This window comes from Melospiza georgiana, chromosome 3, assembly GCF_028018845.1.
Source record: "Melospiza georgiana isolate bMelGeo1 chromosome 3, bMelGeo1.pri, whole genome shotgun sequence".
Lineage (NCBI taxonomy): Eukaryota > Metazoa > Chordata > Aves > Passeriformes > Passerellidae > Melospiza > Melospiza georgiana.
Genome location: NC_080432.1, coordinates 81613625 through 81630892, shown reverse-complemented (window position 1 = coordinate 81630892; position 17268 = coordinate 81613625). Strand labels below are relative to the sequence as shown.

Below are 17268 nucleotides of genomic sequence, written 5' to 3'. Positions count from 1 at the left end.
AACAATTCTGTGTTAACATCCAGAATTGCAGCTACTTCCAATTTTATAATTTCTTCAGGCTGGACTAATGTTCAGTCTATTGCTAATGTAAAACTATAAACCCCTTGGAGGCTTTGAAGCTCCCTATTTATATCCTTTTTAAGAAAAAAACAAAACAAACCTTGCATTTATTTAATTTCCTTTGAGCAATGCAGGTTTTAAAAATAGAAAAAATTACAAATTCTTTATCTCTTTCAGCTAACAAGGCATGGTGCTATTTCTGGTCTGGTGTGCTGATTTATATAATCAAGGATGTCAGTAAAATCTATACTTTGCAAAATGTACATCGCTTGAGAATAGCAGCAATTTCTTTCACAGTATGATGACAGTTCTCACATCAAGCCTTTTTCTGTTACTGTAATAAGGGAACTGGGGATGTAAGATCCTGACTTCACTTGACATCACTGGACATGTTACATATTATTTTCATTATGAGGATGAGGGTGTCGCACATTCAAAGTACTTCAGGTTAAGTTGCTTTATGTCAAGTGATCTGTATTAAGCTTATTTGTAAATGCAAATTGAAAGTAATTCAGATCTATTCAGCCTGTTATCACTGATGGCTGAGATAATTCTTATCAAAACAGAAATCACAGAAGCCCAGATTGGTTGAATTTGGAAGGGACAGGAAGTCCCTCCAATAAATTGAGGTTGTATGCTCCAGATCAGGAGTGGTATCTTCCTGACCTCGGGAAACTTGCTTGTGTGCATTTAGATCTTGTAACTTTCAAAATATTGAATAATTTGAAGCAATTAATTAAAATATTTATGCAATTGATTTACCTCTGTTTTTTTTTAAGTTGGTTTCAATAGCAGGCTTCTGCAGCAGAAGATCTTAATTATCTTGATTTCCACTTAAAATTCTCTTATTTAGCAATGTAAGTATTTATTTCCTTAACAGTCAAAGTGATGTTGCTTTTCTCTGAGGCATTTGTTTCAGTATAGAAACTGAATGGAGCAGAAAAAAAGCTGCAATGAGTTGTTTAGGAACATGTTGTTTGTTTGACTTCTGTACACTCTTTCATGCTATTGGTTTTGCACTGGTAATAGTTGCTTGTTAAAATGTAGTAAATATTCCTGAAGTAGACCAGTAAGACTTCTTAAGCTAAATGGAAGCTCACTGTTAAGAAAAACTCTCTGCCTCAGAAAATTAAACTAGTAAATCACAACTGACATTTACTTGTCTTTTCAGTGGCACAGCTGTGTTGGAGAGTGAACAAATTGAGTGCAAGATAGCTACATATATTTACATTTGAAAGCGTCTGACTTTTCCTCCTATTCTGAATGACTAAGATTAGTGATAAACTACTTTTCAGAAGATTTTGTTCCACTTCATTGCCAAGAAAAAAAAAAAGACAGTATTTTCCATTGACAATGTCTTCCAGCAAATATTTGGAGATGAAGAAATTGTCCCAAAAGGTTGTAGTTGTAAATAAGGGATCTGGACTAACAGCATTTCAGATGAATAAATTAGATTGACTTCAGCAGAGGACTGACTTAAACCTGAAACTTGAGAGACTTTGTGTCTTTGGCTGATTTTTCCATAGGCTGTTCCTCTGACTGATTGCTTTGAGAAAGATAGAGGAAGTTGACTGTAAAGGGCTGTCTTTCTCTTAGGGTAGGCCTGTTTCTTCCCGTGACATACTAGGTGACACCAATTGATAAGCAAATCTTATTTCAAAGGAGGTTCTGAGTTCATGCCTGCACCCTCTATGAACTTTTAAAAATCTCTCTTGCTCACCAGAGAAGTACATCATGATCAGTGACTTACATAGTATGACTCAAAATCTCATTTCTTAGTGTCATTTTCTTCTGTTTCATGATTTTTGAGGAATGGTTCTTTTATTTCTTTGATTTATTCTTCAATCTACTGCTTTTCACAGGTTTGTTCAGCTGGGACAGGGTCAGCATAAACAAGACAAGGCCAGCCAGCAATTTTGTTCAAAACACCCCTTGGATAAGGTCATAAATTTGTAAGTATTCCTTTTCTTTTTCCATCTAGCCTGATTTAGCTTTTGTCATTAGATATGAAAAGTGATCAGGTAAATTTGATGTTAAATTGCTTCAGAGTCACACTTTCATTATCTTTACTGCATAAGGGCTTCAATGCATAGCATGAAGAACTGAGTTTTTGGTTTTTTGATGGTTTGGGGTTTTTGGGTGTTTAGTTTTTGTTTGTATTGTTTTGGGGAGTCTTGTTTTTTGTTTTCTTATTTAGTTTTTATAGTATCAAGGAGTTTCTGTTTAAAATCTTAGCAAGCCTGAATTAACAGATAGTGCTGAATCTACTGAATTTAGGGAGCAATTTCTTCTTGCTTACTCCACTAGAAAACAAGTTACACTTGAATCTTCTTAGTACTAGTGTATAAAAAAGGGTCATGGTATTATCCAAATGTCTTACTAATATTGAACCAGGTCTTACAATTTAGATGATCAAATACTACTCTCCCAATTGACATCTTCCTGTAGTGTAGGCAGCTTAAAGTTTCACCAAGGCAAGGCAGAATTTTATTTACTTCTGTCCCTGGGGTACATGATCCTTTATCCAACAGCATGGCCACTTCTTAGAACTGCAAGAACTTTTCTGCAATCCTTTGGTTTACAGAAGCCTCAGTTTTGTTTCCTGCACTGCCTCTTGTCCACCCCTCTGTGCTGGTGAAGTGAGGAAACCTTAAACACAGCATTTATACCTAAGCAGGGAGAGAGACTGGGTGAGTCTCAGTTGGGCTGAAAAAGAATGACATGAAACTGATGTAATGCTGTGTATGAGACAATACTGTGTAATAACAGTGTTTAGTCACTTGGTGTTACCTACATTTAAAGGGATATCACATTTGTAGATAAATGAGCCTGTAGTTTTATAATAAAACATGCATAATGGGTATTAAAGTAGTAAATTAGATTGGCAAACTGTAAAACTGTTTTTCAATATGAGGGAGCAAGCCTGAATGTTTTAAATGGACATGTTTATTAAGAAAATATTTTGTAAGAGGAAGAATAATTTTGCTGTGAATGAAGGCAATTTCTTTTTTGTAATTGCAAAATCTCCCAGCGTGTAAGACAGTGTAGGAGATAATAATTCCTTTCTTACGCCTTTAAATGTAAATTTTTTTTTCCCAATGCTGAGCTGCTGTAAAATGAACACATTAAAGAGAGTCTCTACACAGAATTCTGATGGCTTTGGGATAGTCAGATGTTAATTTTTCTCTTTTCCCAAACGTAATTTCCACTTGTTTCTGAATAGTAGAAGTGTAAAAGTCATAGGGCACACAAATCCATGCCTCCTGTCACTCCTTCTCTTGAAGTCATGTAGATCTTCTCTCCTTGCCAGTTCTACCAAACATATTCCTCTGTGCAGATGAGAGAGGAAATAGAATATCTTAGAGTTGGTGATTTCTTTTTTATTACAGTATATCCCTAGACTGCTTAAAAATTTTCTTTGGGTTTTGTTCTGTAACTTTTTAAAAATGTTTAAATACTATTAGAATGGTGACAGATTGTTCTTTTAGTTAAAGTCACAAATGTAGCCATTCTTAAAAGGCATGTTGTTCAACTCTGAAACAAGGAAGCTTTCTCTTACTGAGTTTGAATTGCTGCTCTGAATCATGAATTTCCTTGGAGAATATTAACTTTTGAGAAATATAATAGAATGAACATAAGTGTACTCAAGATTAGGGAGAGAGGGAGGGGTTTTTTGTGCCTCAGTAAGAGCAGCTGAGGCACAGCTTGCACTTGTTTCTCAAGGAGCTCTTGAAGAAATTAAAAAATTATACTAACTTTTATTATTTGATGTTAGATACCTTTTAAATTGAAAAAATATCTTTAACAAATTTAATTCTCAAGTGGTTGCTTCATATATGATACAAATGCAATCAAACCCTAGTTCTTTTCATAGTAAAATTAGGTACTCAGTCTAAAACTTTGGGTTCATATCAGCAGTGAGATAAAATCTAGGTTTAGGTCAGTTGTCTTTTTCACACTTCTCAAGAAAATACTTTTTTAATCTTTTTTATCTTTTTAAAATTTTTTTTAATCTTTTTTAAAATCTTTTTTAATAACCCAACACTTCACAATTTTAAACACTTGACCATTTTGATTAAATACATGAAGCCATTACAAAAGAAGAATTACTTCTTATTTTTATAATGTCGATGCAGTGATATTTCTGAATTCAAATATGAATTGTATAAATACTGAAGAGAAGGTTCTGTCTTGAATTTAGAAACTGTTAAGTATAGACTAGAAATAAAAAACGGGGCTTTGAACAGGGACCAAAGTGATGCAGTGAAATAATGCTGAAGTTGAGTGGAGGATGTGGAAGGATTTTGAAGTTCTTCTTTTTGTTCTTAGAAATTCCATGAAAGAAAAAATGATGGAATTTTACTTGGAGCTAAATAGAGCTAAACAGAGCTGGACTACTTTTAGCACAATCTATTATAATGTGTATGAAGACAGACTCTAAGTACTGTAGTGTAATTACTGTTGGCTGACACACTGCACCTGTTCCTAATTCCCTACTATTCATTCTGGTATGATATAAATAATACTGTTGTAAAAATACACTCTCAAAACCTTTTTAAAGGTACTTCATACATTTATCTAGTAGTACAAGAAACTTTATTCCCTCCTGAAAAGGGAATTGAGTGTTTTGATTCCCTGCAGCACAAAAGAAGAGTGTGGGCATGCTTAAACATCCTCCCACCAAGAGTGGCTGGTGCATACATCAGGGTCCAAGCTGTGCTTCAGGTCAGGTCATAGAGTGCATTGGGTTAGAAGGATTCTTAAAGACCATCCAGTTCTCCAACCCCCTGCCATGGGCAGGGACACTTCCCACTAGACCAGGTTGCTCAGAGACACATTCCAGCCTGGCCTTGAACACTGCCAAAGATGGGGCAAGCACAACTTCCCTGGGTGACTTGTTCCAGTGCCTCCCTGCCCTCACAGTCAAGGATTTCCTCCTACTGCCTAAGCTAAACCTGTCTTCTTTCAGTTTAAAGCCGTTCCCCCTTGGCCCATCACTTCATGCCCTTTAAAAAAGTCCCTCCACAGCTCTCTTGCAGCCCCCTTTAGGCGCTGGAGGGTGAGACAAGGTCTCCCTGGAGCCTCCTCATCTCTGTGCTGAACAACCCCGACTCTGTCAGCTGTCTTTGTGGGAGAGGTACTCTAGCCCTCTGATTATCTTCATGGATGTTTGCTTAGGATTCAAACAAGGTGAAAAAGTAGATTTTGTTTACTTTTTAGGTATACAGAGACTTGAGGAGAACTAATTAATGTTGAAACAAATGCAGTGGCTTTCTGGTGACTGCTATATGTCTGAGAGCTAATCTACGTCACCATGAACTTTTCCTTGGAAGTATGAAACTTCCTCATTATAACTGAAGGTTTTAACTGTATCTTTTACTGTAGACACAATGATACTCTTGGTGACACCATAACGCCAGGAAGCCTACTCATAAGTGGGATTAAAATAATTGAAAGTTACGTGTCAAGGATGCTGTCCTTCATGACATAAAGCTTATGTTCCTGTCTACAGAATTTTCACTGGGAGGCCATAAACGTACAGGTCTCTAGGGAAACCTGATAGCCAAGTCATAAATAATGTGCTCTCCTTCATGACTACTGTAAGATATTAAACTTATTAAGTAAAATAGATTTTTACATGAATATGTTAGAGAAATAACTTTTAATTAAATGACTGGATAATACAAGCACTCTACAAATAGTTACAGCTTAATACAAGGTTATTAATCAAAGTTGGCACTCATGAACATGTGGTTCTTTCAATATATTTTTATCATATTGATGCAAGTAGGAGGAAAATTGAGATTTGGTTATTAAATGCTCAAAATTAAATGCACTTTGCTGCCCAGCTTCCATTGTACCTAAGGAAAGGATTTTTGTATCATTAGTGCTTCAGAAATGTCATATCTTTAGAAACCAATCAATAAATAGAGAAGGCATCAATTTAGTGTAATGGTTCTGTTTTGCCTTTTACTTAATTGCCCACTTGCTAGTGGACAGACTAGTTATATTTATTAAGTGACACCTTTGTTGTTAGACAGTGACATTGATAAGTTAGTGCAGTGTGCTGGTGTCAAATGCCATTGCTACAGTCTCAGCTTGGATGCTTTACACTGGTTGAGTAAGTGCTGCAGAAACTATGGATGCCTTGAAAAACAGTCTACTTTTAAAGCATCTAGTCTGAGGGTTTTTTACCAGTTCTGAAAACACCCACTTTAAATAAATTAGAAGTGATAATGAGAAGAAACTATCACATTGTTGAGAAAAAAAAATGTTTTAGAGTATGCAGCCAAACTCTATGGGGGACCAGTGATTTTATTGTCTCAAGTTCAATAGTATACTTGTATAAGTAATTCTATCTTTGCAATCAAAGAGTAATCAAATGAATGTATGGCTATGCAAAGTTGAAATATAAAATTGAAAAGGATTACTTTAATCTGGAAGCCTTTTTGCTTTATATATAGTATTCCAGTTATACTGGAATATAGGCACAATATGTCCTACATGACACACTGCAGTAATTTTTTAAAACTAATGAACTGTCACATGATGAAACATCCAAAATACAATATATTTTACTAAAATAAAAATGAAAAATGAGGGAGAAAGAGTTTTTTGACAGTTTTAATGGAGATCCTCATTTAGAAACAGTGTCAAACATTAGTTTGTGCCCATAATGCAAGTAGGAGTTTATTAGGGCATTTTATTTATAGAAGGGCTTTCCCTTTGCTTAAGTGTTCTAGTTCTTACTTGTTTTTTCACCTTCAAAAGAAGAGATTCTATGCATAAAAATAACTTTCTTGTCTCCTGAAAAAGCACACAGGTAGTGAGTCATGACTGTGGCTTCTGTAGAATATGGCAATGATGCTAATATCTGAATGTTCATTGCATTTGGGCTGGTTGATGTTTGCTTTATGAAATAGTGAGCTTTGACAGTAAGTTGCCACTTTACTTTCTTCCCTGAGGAGCTCTGAGCCCAAAAATATGTGTCTATTAGAAGTCAAATATGTTATTTGTTGGATGAAGAAGATTTTAAAAATATTTTCATAAAATATCTGAATGCTGCTGCTTATAATAAATTGTCTGCTTCCTGATAATTAGATAGAAATTTCTTACCTAATTAATCCTTTCTCTGTGTTGGCTCAGAGTATAATCTCTTGTTATAATTGCTACTAAGTGGAAGCTCAATGAAGTCTTTCTTTTATCTGCTGTCATGCATGGCACAGATCTACTTTAGCTGGGGTACTTACTGACCGTAGCAGATCTGAGGAAGGATGAAGAAATGAGGGCAGGGCAAAGGGAAGTGAGAAGGTATTCTGTAATGGGATTAATGACAACTTACCTAATTACCCTACTTGGAAAGCTGGGTCTTACCAGGTCTGCAGTAGTGATAAAAATCTAGGTAAATGAATTATCTACTGGGAACTTGCCCTCTCATTGACTCTTCTGTATATTTCAAGGAAAACAAATACTCCTCTCTCTCTGTGGAAAATTTTTACCTAAAGCTCCAAATATTCTGCATGTTTGTTTTTTTTCCAGAAAACCCATCTCCTCCTTTTCTCAAGACAATATTTATGAAGTCCAGCCTCCAAGAACTGATAGGAAATCAATAGAGATTTTCCACGCACACATTCAGGCTGGAAGAGGAAACATGCAGCCCCTGGGAAGAGATGACCTCCTCATGTACAGAGAGTACATTCGAAACAGATACATGTAAATCCAAGCTGGATTCTCCTGCCAAATCCACTGGACTGATAAGTCACAAAAATAATTTTAGAAAGGAAATCTAGTTTTGTTCTTTTGCAGTAATGAATTTGTTACTAACTTTTCTATTTATTGTTGTTTACTGTTATCCATTTATTGTATTGTGCTTTAGGGAGAAAGGTGGGTTAATGTCTGATTTAAAAGGTTATTTAATATATTTTTAGCTGAAAGTGTGTCCTAAGACACTAAGTGAATAATCAGAGGACTCAGAGTCACTAGAGAGTATGTAGCAATTTGTGGCAAAGAAAATATGGCATCTTTAACTTTTTTATATTAATTTCTTACATTGTTATGTTTGCTAATAAAACTGAAGTGAATTGTACACAAGAGCAGAAGAGAAGTTTTCTTCCTCTTTCTTGCCTGACACAAAACAGTCTTCTTTTACAGCAGAATATTTTCTGATATTTCTTGAGGTTTTTAGCAAACTAAGTGCTAGAATGACTGCTTGCAATTTTCTGCTTTCTTAAGCAAAAGTGAAAAATATGTGACTTATGTCAAAATCAAAACTTGCACCAACACCAATAAACTTTGTAACCCTAATATGTGTCAAACTCAATGTCACTGATGCTGGTAGCTACAGAATCTGTGCCACATGCTGCAGGGTGAGGATGGCTTGTGACTAATTATCACAGGTTTCTAGTACAAGTCTGAGGAGAACCCCATAATGACTGCATCAGCAAATGAGGGAATGCTCTTCACATCACTGGGTTTGGACACCTGGAGAGTGCCAAACTCTCCTGTCATTTTTCTGTATGACATGCATTATCCTTTTGAAGCACACCCTTCCCACCCCTGTGTTTGTGCTCCTGTGAGATGCCTTCAGATTCAAGCCTGGAGCCTCCAGCGAAAGTGGCTGGATCAGCTGGGGAGATCATGCAAGAGGAAGCAGAAGTTGGTTTAGGCAAGACTGAACATCATGTCCTGTGCTGGGTAAGAGGTAAAGAGGCAGCAAATGTCTAAATAGGTTCTTTTGGGCTTGTGAGCAAAACATTTTTCAAGTTAAAATAAAAAGGAAGGGAGGAAGCCTGCTATTTGTAATTGCAAGCTAAAATTCCCAACACTTTGTGGCCCTTTGCCTTGAAGACTCAAGCAGCATTCTTAACAGAACATTTTGTTCCACAGGCTTGTGCAGACCATGTTTCAGAATTTTCTGGAATAGCAGAATAACTACTTTAGGGATGCAGCCAACTGCATGTAACAGATGTAGAGAACATGTTTGTGTTCACAGTAAATTGCCTTTCAGGCAACTACTGTAGAATTGTGGCTGCTCACTGCAAGCATGTTTGCATATCTTTGAATATTTTATGCAGTGAGTTGCACCTCTGTCAGTAACTCAATACAAGAAAAGATGCAGTGGGTAAAGGGAAAAAAGGTTTCTTGTGATACAAGTTTGTGTGTCTCAGGGAAGGACTTGTCAATGAGAGCATGGTACCTTGAGTTACCAAAGCATTTTAGTGTCCATTCTGTTTTGTTAATTGTTTTGAGCCAAATAGTTGTATTTTAGGAGATGCAAGAATGAATTGTCACTTTAGATAATACTTCATTACAATTGTCAATGTTTTTTCCTCTGGAAAAATAAAATATACTGAATTCTTTTGCCCAGTATGAAAATAATTAGAAGCAATAAATGCTTGCTTTGAAAAAAAGTACAGCTGGAGTTCATGTCTTAGTGAGACAAGCACACACTTTCCTTACTGCACTTAAACTGTTGCAAAGAATGGTTTCTAGACTATCACAGACCTTACTTTTGTTGTTGATAGATACTGGTAATGCATAAAAGTTACCCTTGAAAGTGCACCACTTACCCACAGATAACTCCGAAGATGAAACTCCCTTTTCAGCAACCAATGATGTTGTTGCAAAATTTAGGGATAGTAATGATTCTGCAGCTCCAGGAGAAAATATGTTCAGCCCTCAGCAATTCAGACACTCCTCAAAGAAGAGGATTAAAGGAGATTGCTTTACAATTCTGAGAGCTGAAGGACACCTCAGTGATGGCTTGTGTGATCTACCATCAGTGTACTCTTAGCAGCTGCTCAGAATGCTTCCAAGTGCCAATGTCAATTTTCAATAGGATTGTTTAAAGAAAAAAAGAGTCCAATGCACAAAGCAAGACTCCCAGCTTAACCCTGAGGAAACTCAACAGTCTGAGTGAACCTGCTGCCTAATGCACATAAATGATTATTTAAAATAGAAACACACTCAGTCACCCATCTAACAAATTCAGCTGGATAAAGGACTCCCAAGGTGCTGCCTCTGCATCCACCTACTTTATCCCATTCTTGTGATAATAAGGTTCAGTTCTCAAGAGTGTTAGAAGTTCTCAATAGATTTGAGATATTTTCCCTTTCAGAAGCAGAAGAAAAAGTGTATAAAATAAGAATAAACATGAAAAGAGTGGGCTGTGTTGGCTCTGAAGAGTAACATGGTGTTCTTCTTCACTCTTTAAACCATATGGACAAAGAAATATTTGAGAAATATGTTGATTTTTCCTCCATAATATGTTTAGGTTTTTTCAGTGTGTTTAAAGGTTACATTGCAATACTATCCCAAAATGTACACCTGGAAAATAATGATTTTGGGTTCTTTTCCTGTGGAATCAGGAAGCACAGATATCAAATTAGGACTGATTTGGTCATTTCTGTGCCACTTCTGTGCCAGTGGATTTTGATGCCAGTCCAACAGCTTAAGCTTTGTGCTGTGACTGCAGGAGCAGTTCTTTTCCACAATTTCCATTGGTAGTTTCATTTCCTTGTGAGTCCTGTGTTCACTTGCAAAACCCACTGACTTTTTGTTGTCTTCCTCTCATTTTCCAGAGGGACTCATCTGTGGTCCTGGAACAGGACCTTTCAATGTTCATACAGCTGCCAGGAGGAAGAAGCAAAAGAGCTGTGTATAATTCTGGGGCAACACTTGTGGCAGCTCTTTGTTTTGTTACTGACTTTGAGATTTTTCTGCATCATCCAGGAAGGTTCTCTTGGCTTTCACAGGCTTCACTTGTATAAACTCCAAAGCATGTGTCCTGTCAAATAGTCGTGTTTTACAGTCAGAGGAAATACCAGCTTCACTCAGGAGATCATTTCATTCTCCATGGTGGTTTCACCCTATCAGTAATTACATGAACAAGTCCAGTTCACTGAGGGTAAAACTGAGGTATGTACTCAGGAGTGTTCCATTTGCTGGTGTAGATTCAATCCAAGTGATTGCCTAGAGGCTGATAGTGAGAAATACAATGTGCTTGGCTTCCAGATACCTCCCTCAGTCTTGTATATATTTAAAAACCTAATTAAAGTTGTCACTTTTGGTGGTGATTCAGAAGTAATGTGAAACTAGTGCGTAAAGTTACAAAATATTAATAATAAAACATCACATCATACATTGAAATTACAACCCTTGCAAATATTGATAATCAGCAGTCCCCTCTGGAGTTCTTAAATCTACCTGCTACAAAAAAAACATTGCAGCTGCTGATCTGTCCACTGGAACCAAGCAAGAGAGTGCTGAGAAAGGCATGAAAAACAATGTTTAGCATAATATATTAAATAGTGTTTAGTTACATAATAACTTATGTATTGCTTCTCCAGAAAGACATGCTCTTTGCATGACCCATGGTTTGACTAGAACATTTCTATTCCTTTTTTTAAAATACATTCATCTTTGTAGCATAGAGATAATGCTACAAGGTAGTCAAGGTCAAGGTAGGACAGCCAACAGCATGGTATGAACCATCTCTGAGGCTCCATTTGCATTCCCCCATTCTAGGTCAGTTGTGCTGCCAGCACTAAAGCCCAGTGTGATTTTCAGTCATTGTAATAGCCACCTCTCATTTCCAGAGAGATTCAGGTGTGGCCCTAAAATAGGTCTGTTAATTTTGTTTTCCCTCACAGCTCAGGTACTCTTTCTTTTTTTTTTTTTTTTCTTTTTTTCATAGGGGTTATCTTCTGTTTATTTCCTTTCTTTTTCTTCTGAATTTTTGGTAGTGTGTTTGATTTTTTCAGCATCTGTGGTTCAGAATCCTTTTTCTCACATGTAACTGTGCCACAAGTTGTAGTTTTCCCACTATATCCATCTTCTCCTTTTGGAGTTTTCACTTCTTGAAGCAAAACTCTGTAGTTGTAATACACTGTCTGGCTTGTTTTATTACTGATCTATTATTCCGAATTGCCATCAATGAGACAATGTAACTTTTCTTAACTTGTTTGATTTTCTACCTACTTCCCTGGAAATACAATGTGAATTATGTAAAGAGGAGAAAATAAAAGGAGAAACTAAAGAAAGTGGTTGGATTTTGACTCTCAATCAAACTTAAACCTTGTATGGAGACATTCTCTGCAGGCCAGAACTTCTGTAATAACTTCTCCCATAATAAAATTAAATACCCTGTGCCACCCTCTTCCTGGGTTTTCCCCAGATCAGACTATTGGATAATTGACTCAGATGCTCACAAGTCTAAGCTATAAAACCTGATGCTGGATTTGAGGTTCTACACTGTATTTTGAGGGATTTTTTTTATTTTTCTCCTCCACAGCTTGCAAGGGTATTTTGTAGGCTCATGAACTCCCTTCTTAGCAAGAGAGGGATCACTTAGTAAAACCTTTCCTAAGAGAGGCAGGATTTTAATAACCTTTCTGCAGTAAGTCCTACGGGAGGTGTTTAGGTATGTGTCCTTCTAGTCTCCCTTCTTTCCACATAAATCACAGTCCTTTACAGTGGCCTTGATACCAGGAGTGAGCAAGAGCTGAAATGTATCTCAGTGAGGCAAGGGGAAAGGGAAAGGGCAAATTAGGGAAGAGCTGGAGCGGTCTGGGTGAAAGAGAGGGTTGGACGCCAGTGAGGTCTGTTTGAGTAAGCAAGCTGATGCACAAAGAGGAGTGGATTGGCAGGGAGGCTGCAGTTTAGTTGCTGGGAAGTGCAGAAGAGCTGTGTCTGCACCTGGGCACAGGCACAGCACTCTCTCACGTTGCTGGCCGGGTGGGCAGGTTGAGGGTGCAGAGCTGGAGCTCCCGGGGTCACAGAGCCCAGCTCAGTGTGTGAGCACAGCCCAACATGCCCAGGGACACGTGGAGCAGGGGCCTTGTGCTGCTGTGGCAGGGAGGAGGCTGGGGCACAGCACGTGGAAAACAAGCAGCGAGCCTGCCATTGAGACATAGCCCATATCCACATGAGCCCTGACTGGAGTCACAGCAGTCATTTGGAAGACACATGTGCTGAGCCTGATTTGAATTTCCAAAGGTCACATTTCTCATTCTCTGTGCACCAGGATTCTCATTAACAAGTGTCCCCAGCTGGCCCTGTGCAATGTCCTCAGGACATGCTGTTGTAACCAAGTCGTGCACACAGGGCTTCCCCCAAGGCTTCAGTCCCATCTCACTGCTTTCCACTTTGGGGTGTCATAGGAGAGGGGGCTGTGTCCTGGGCACACTACATAGGGGATCAGATTTTGACCTAGCAGGCACATCCTGCTAAGTGTTGTACAAAACCTATGGAGCAGCTTTCTGGAGGTGTAGGCTGGTTTGTAGCACCATCTGATTGAATTCCCCTTTACCTGGTGACAGTGGCATCAAAGCCAGGTGGGCTGTAAACAGAGAGGAGGGCTTCCAGTCAGATCACCTCTCCTGGGAGACAAGAAGTTACCCCTCTGCAGGAGTTAATTCCTCCCCATTGTGCCTCCTTGGAGGTACAGACACAAATGGCTTAGCCAAAACACCTGCACTTAAAAAACTAAAATTAGACGAGTCCCTCGGTAGCCTTTATAAAACCTGGCAGAGCTGTGAGATAAGTAAACAGCTACATTATAGGGTCCCTTACAAAAGGATTTTATGGCTTTAGCCTCTGTCTCATCTACTCCAGACACAGCTAGGTACTCCTCTGGTACAGTGCTTCTCTAAAATAAGGGGGTGTGCCACCTCAGGGCTACCCTGTGTTGTCAGGGGTAGACAGGACTTCTAGACTGACTCACCAGCCAGGCTAGAGAGCAGGCTGCTCAGGGTTAGAGAACCTTGTCAGTCATCACTGGCTTTGAACAAAAGGGGATTTTGTCTGTCTCCATTGCTGATGGGTCATGGTGACCTCTCTGGCTATGTCAGGAGCCTCATGCAGGGACCAGCTCTCCTCAACTCCCCTGGGACTCACAAAGCTTAGCTCTGCTTCTGCTCTGCCTGCTGACAGCATGTTCTCCATCTGCTGCCTTGGCTTGAATCTCTGACGAACATTATGTTAGGGAATGTCTTCTCCAGTAACATTTATACCATTAGGGACTCCACAGAATTATCCACTTCCCACTCAATAAATGCTCTCCTTTCAAATGCTGGTTTTGGATAGTGTTTGCACTGCAGCCTGCTGAGCAAAAGCCATATGGGGAAGTTTCTGAGAGAGCTTCACTCTGCCTGAAGCTTGGGAAAGTGTCATTCACCTGAAGATGAATTACCTGCCTTTTTGGTCAGAAGTAATTGGTCACAATCTGGAATCTTCACTCATCTGCCACATGAATACTACCTGACCCTCATCTACCTCATGTATTCTGCTTTTGGATGTTCAGTATTAAGTCTTTGGATGTTCAGGACTAAGACCCCAGATCACTGAATCTGTTGGTCTGTTTTAATCAGCACCACTGATCTCCTCCATTAATTAGATGTTGGTGAATTATTATACTCCCATCTATTAAATGCAGAGTATACAATGGTAGCACAAATACTGCATTGGTTAGTTGTTTTGCAGTACTGCATTGGTTAGTTGTTTTTGCAGATGTCCCCTTTAGATTTCTTTTCTCATAACTTAGATACACAGGGTTGGGCCTGTTTTCACTTTGCATATCGTTGCCATTGTTGATTTTATCGATCCTTCTGCACATCTTCAGTAGCACGGGTCTGAGCACAGGGTCACGATTCCTGCTCTGAGCAATCACAAAACATCTCTTCACTTTCCAGGTCTATAGTTGCAAATGTGAAGCTGAAAAGTTTAGTCAAGGATGTGTTTCTTGCTAATTCTTTTCTTGGCGTTAGTTTGTTCCTTCATTATTTTTTCTGGACTGCACATTTGGGCTGATTTGGAATTAGATGTCTCTGATTATATCCCCTGATATTTTCCTTCTTTTAATTTTTTTTCTTTTTCAGTGATTTGGCTATTAGCTGTGCTCATAGAAATAGAGATTGTAGCTCATAAAGGCAGCTAAAATCCTTTCCATGCTTTCAGCATTTTGTCACTGACTGAAATTGCAGCAAGGTCCAAGTGCTGAGGGTGTGGTCCCAAAATACCCTTCTAGGGCCACTTCATCACTTCCTCATAAGAGGAGAGGCTATTCAGAAAAACCCTGAGGAGACATAAGCACAAAGTGTCTCTTCCCCCCCTTTATCAGAGGCTTGCCTCTCACAATTGTCTCGGTTCTCTCCTGTTGTCCCCTGAAATCTCCAACAGCTCTTCACCACCGTGCTCACGCAGGGAGCTGCAGACAGGAAAACATTCCCAGAGCCCGCCTGGATTCTCTGTGACAGGAGCATGTTCCAGGCTGAGCATCTCTGCACAGCTGTGGGGCAGCACACAGGGACAGGCAACAGAGATGGGCCAGCTTGTGTTTGGTCACAGCAGGAAGGGGGAGGCATTTTGAAAGAGCATCACTTTTCCCACAGAATTCCCCAAAGCTGAACTGTTTTATTTTCTGTTACAGCATAAGTTTTCCAGGGCAAAATAGAAATTTCATTAAAGCACTGTCAGTATTACAAAGTGTTTGGTACAGTAGGAATTTTTTCAAAGGAACTGCTTACGTTGAGCTGATTATTAGCCTAGTCTGTAAATCCCCTGAATAATATTTGTCCTCAGTGTAAGTGCTGCAGCTCAGGGAAGGATACAGTTGCACTCCTCATAAGCAAAACATGTTTTTCAGTTTCTAATTATGGACCGATCACTGCACCCCTATAAGGAAATTAATTGCTTTGATATTTGAATGTAATTAATATTTCTCTATTTCTCAGTTCCTTTTTTGTTACTGACTAAAAAAAAAAAATTGCCAATGCCTTTCAGTGCTGTTTTAGAACATTCATTTGCACTCAGCTTAGGGTCATTTTGCACATTGTCCTGTTTGTAACTCAACAACTGCATGAGCAGGAGCGCAAGCAGGAAGTTTCCAGTTCTCATCTATGCTGAGAGCTGCTCCTGGTGTTCTGGATTCTCAGCCTTACCCTACCTCAGGGGGCTGTAGTGCAGACTCATGCCAGCCACTTGCTCTTTGAATCCTGACTCCGAGACTGTAAACATCCCCTTTGCTGACAGTCTGCTTCTTGCCAACATGATTGTTAAGTTTCCTCACACTCACGCTCCCTTCTTCACTCTCCCATTCCCTTTTCCCTCCTCTGCTTTGTAGTTTGTTCATGCTGGCATGCCACACTCCATGGTCTCCCTTTCAGACAGTCTTCCAGTATCCAGGGGGGTTTGGAGACTTGCTACTTCTTTAACGTGCCTAAAAACTGTTGCTCTCTCTTCAGGCTGGGCAGAACCTTCTTCTTTTCAAATGACACCAGCACAAAGGGAGGTTGCAGCTACAGAGGCTGTGTTTTAACTCTGGAAACCCGATAGCAGAAGGAAAGTGCACACATTGCTTGGTCTCTGTCTCATCAGGAAAAATTCACCTGTAAGGACCCCGATATCTAGTAGCAAGTCTCTCTCACGTGGAGCTTTGTGGGAATACTGCTTTGAGTTCAGTGGGAATAGCATCAGGCTTAAAATGTAAAAACATTTCTACAACTTAAGCATAAAAACTTTCTAAAACCTGTGATACATGGGTGGAATTAGGCCATTCTGTATATGCACAGTATTTTCCTCACACTGTACAGCAGCACCATGTTTAACAGCAGTGAGGTTACAGTTTAACCAGGGGCATCATTCCAGTGACACCCTGAAGATTCTGCAGACTATAGATGCCTTTTGCTGGCAGTAAAAGTAGTTTTCAACCTATATTAGACAAGAATATCTGAAAGACTACATTACAAAGCCTATCTTTCAATTACTTAGTTTCCTAGGAAATGCAAGCAATAAAATCAATTTCCATCAGAAAGGTATTTTTAGAAGTGGCCTCTTCCGTGGCCAGACTCAGAGCTCTCCAGTCATTGCTTTCTGTGCACTTTGCTTTCCCACTTTGTTCTTCTTCTCTTCCTACCTTGCCATCTGAAAATTATTTCTGTGCTCATCTGGGCAGAGCACAGTGGCTAGATACCAAAGCCCCCATTCCTAGGTGGGGATGTAGGCAGGGAAGAAAGTCCATGTGAGAACCAGAAGGAAGCAAAAGCAATGACCCAGAGTCCTGGTACTGTGTCTGTGGGCACTGCCTTTCATGGCAGGGAAAGAAAGCCTCATCTTCTCCCTCAATTGACAATTTGTTGACTTTCAGACTGTAATTTTGAGAATCTGTTCAGATGGTCCACAGCCAGCACTAAGTCAGTGGGTCCATGGCCC

The 17268-nt window shown here is 39.1% G+C and overlaps 1 protein-coding gene across 1 annotated transcript in view; it reads left to right on the top strand.

Annotated features, from left to right (window-relative positions):
• The window catches only part of FIG4 (FIG4 phosphoinositide 5-phosphatase), a 50681-nt gene extending 41052 nt beyond the window's left edge, over positions 1 to 9629 (top strand). Inside the window, exons 22-23 of the mRNA XM_058021394.1 lie at positions 1923 to 2012; positions 7600 to 9629. Coding sequence (XP_057877377.1) covers positions 1923 to 2012; positions 7600 to 7777 — 268 coding nt within the window. The 3' untranslated portion in view covers positions 7778 to 9629. The remainder of the gene's footprint in view (positions 1 to 1922; positions 2013 to 7599) is intronic.
• Positions 9630 to 17268: the final 7639 nt, after the last annotated feature.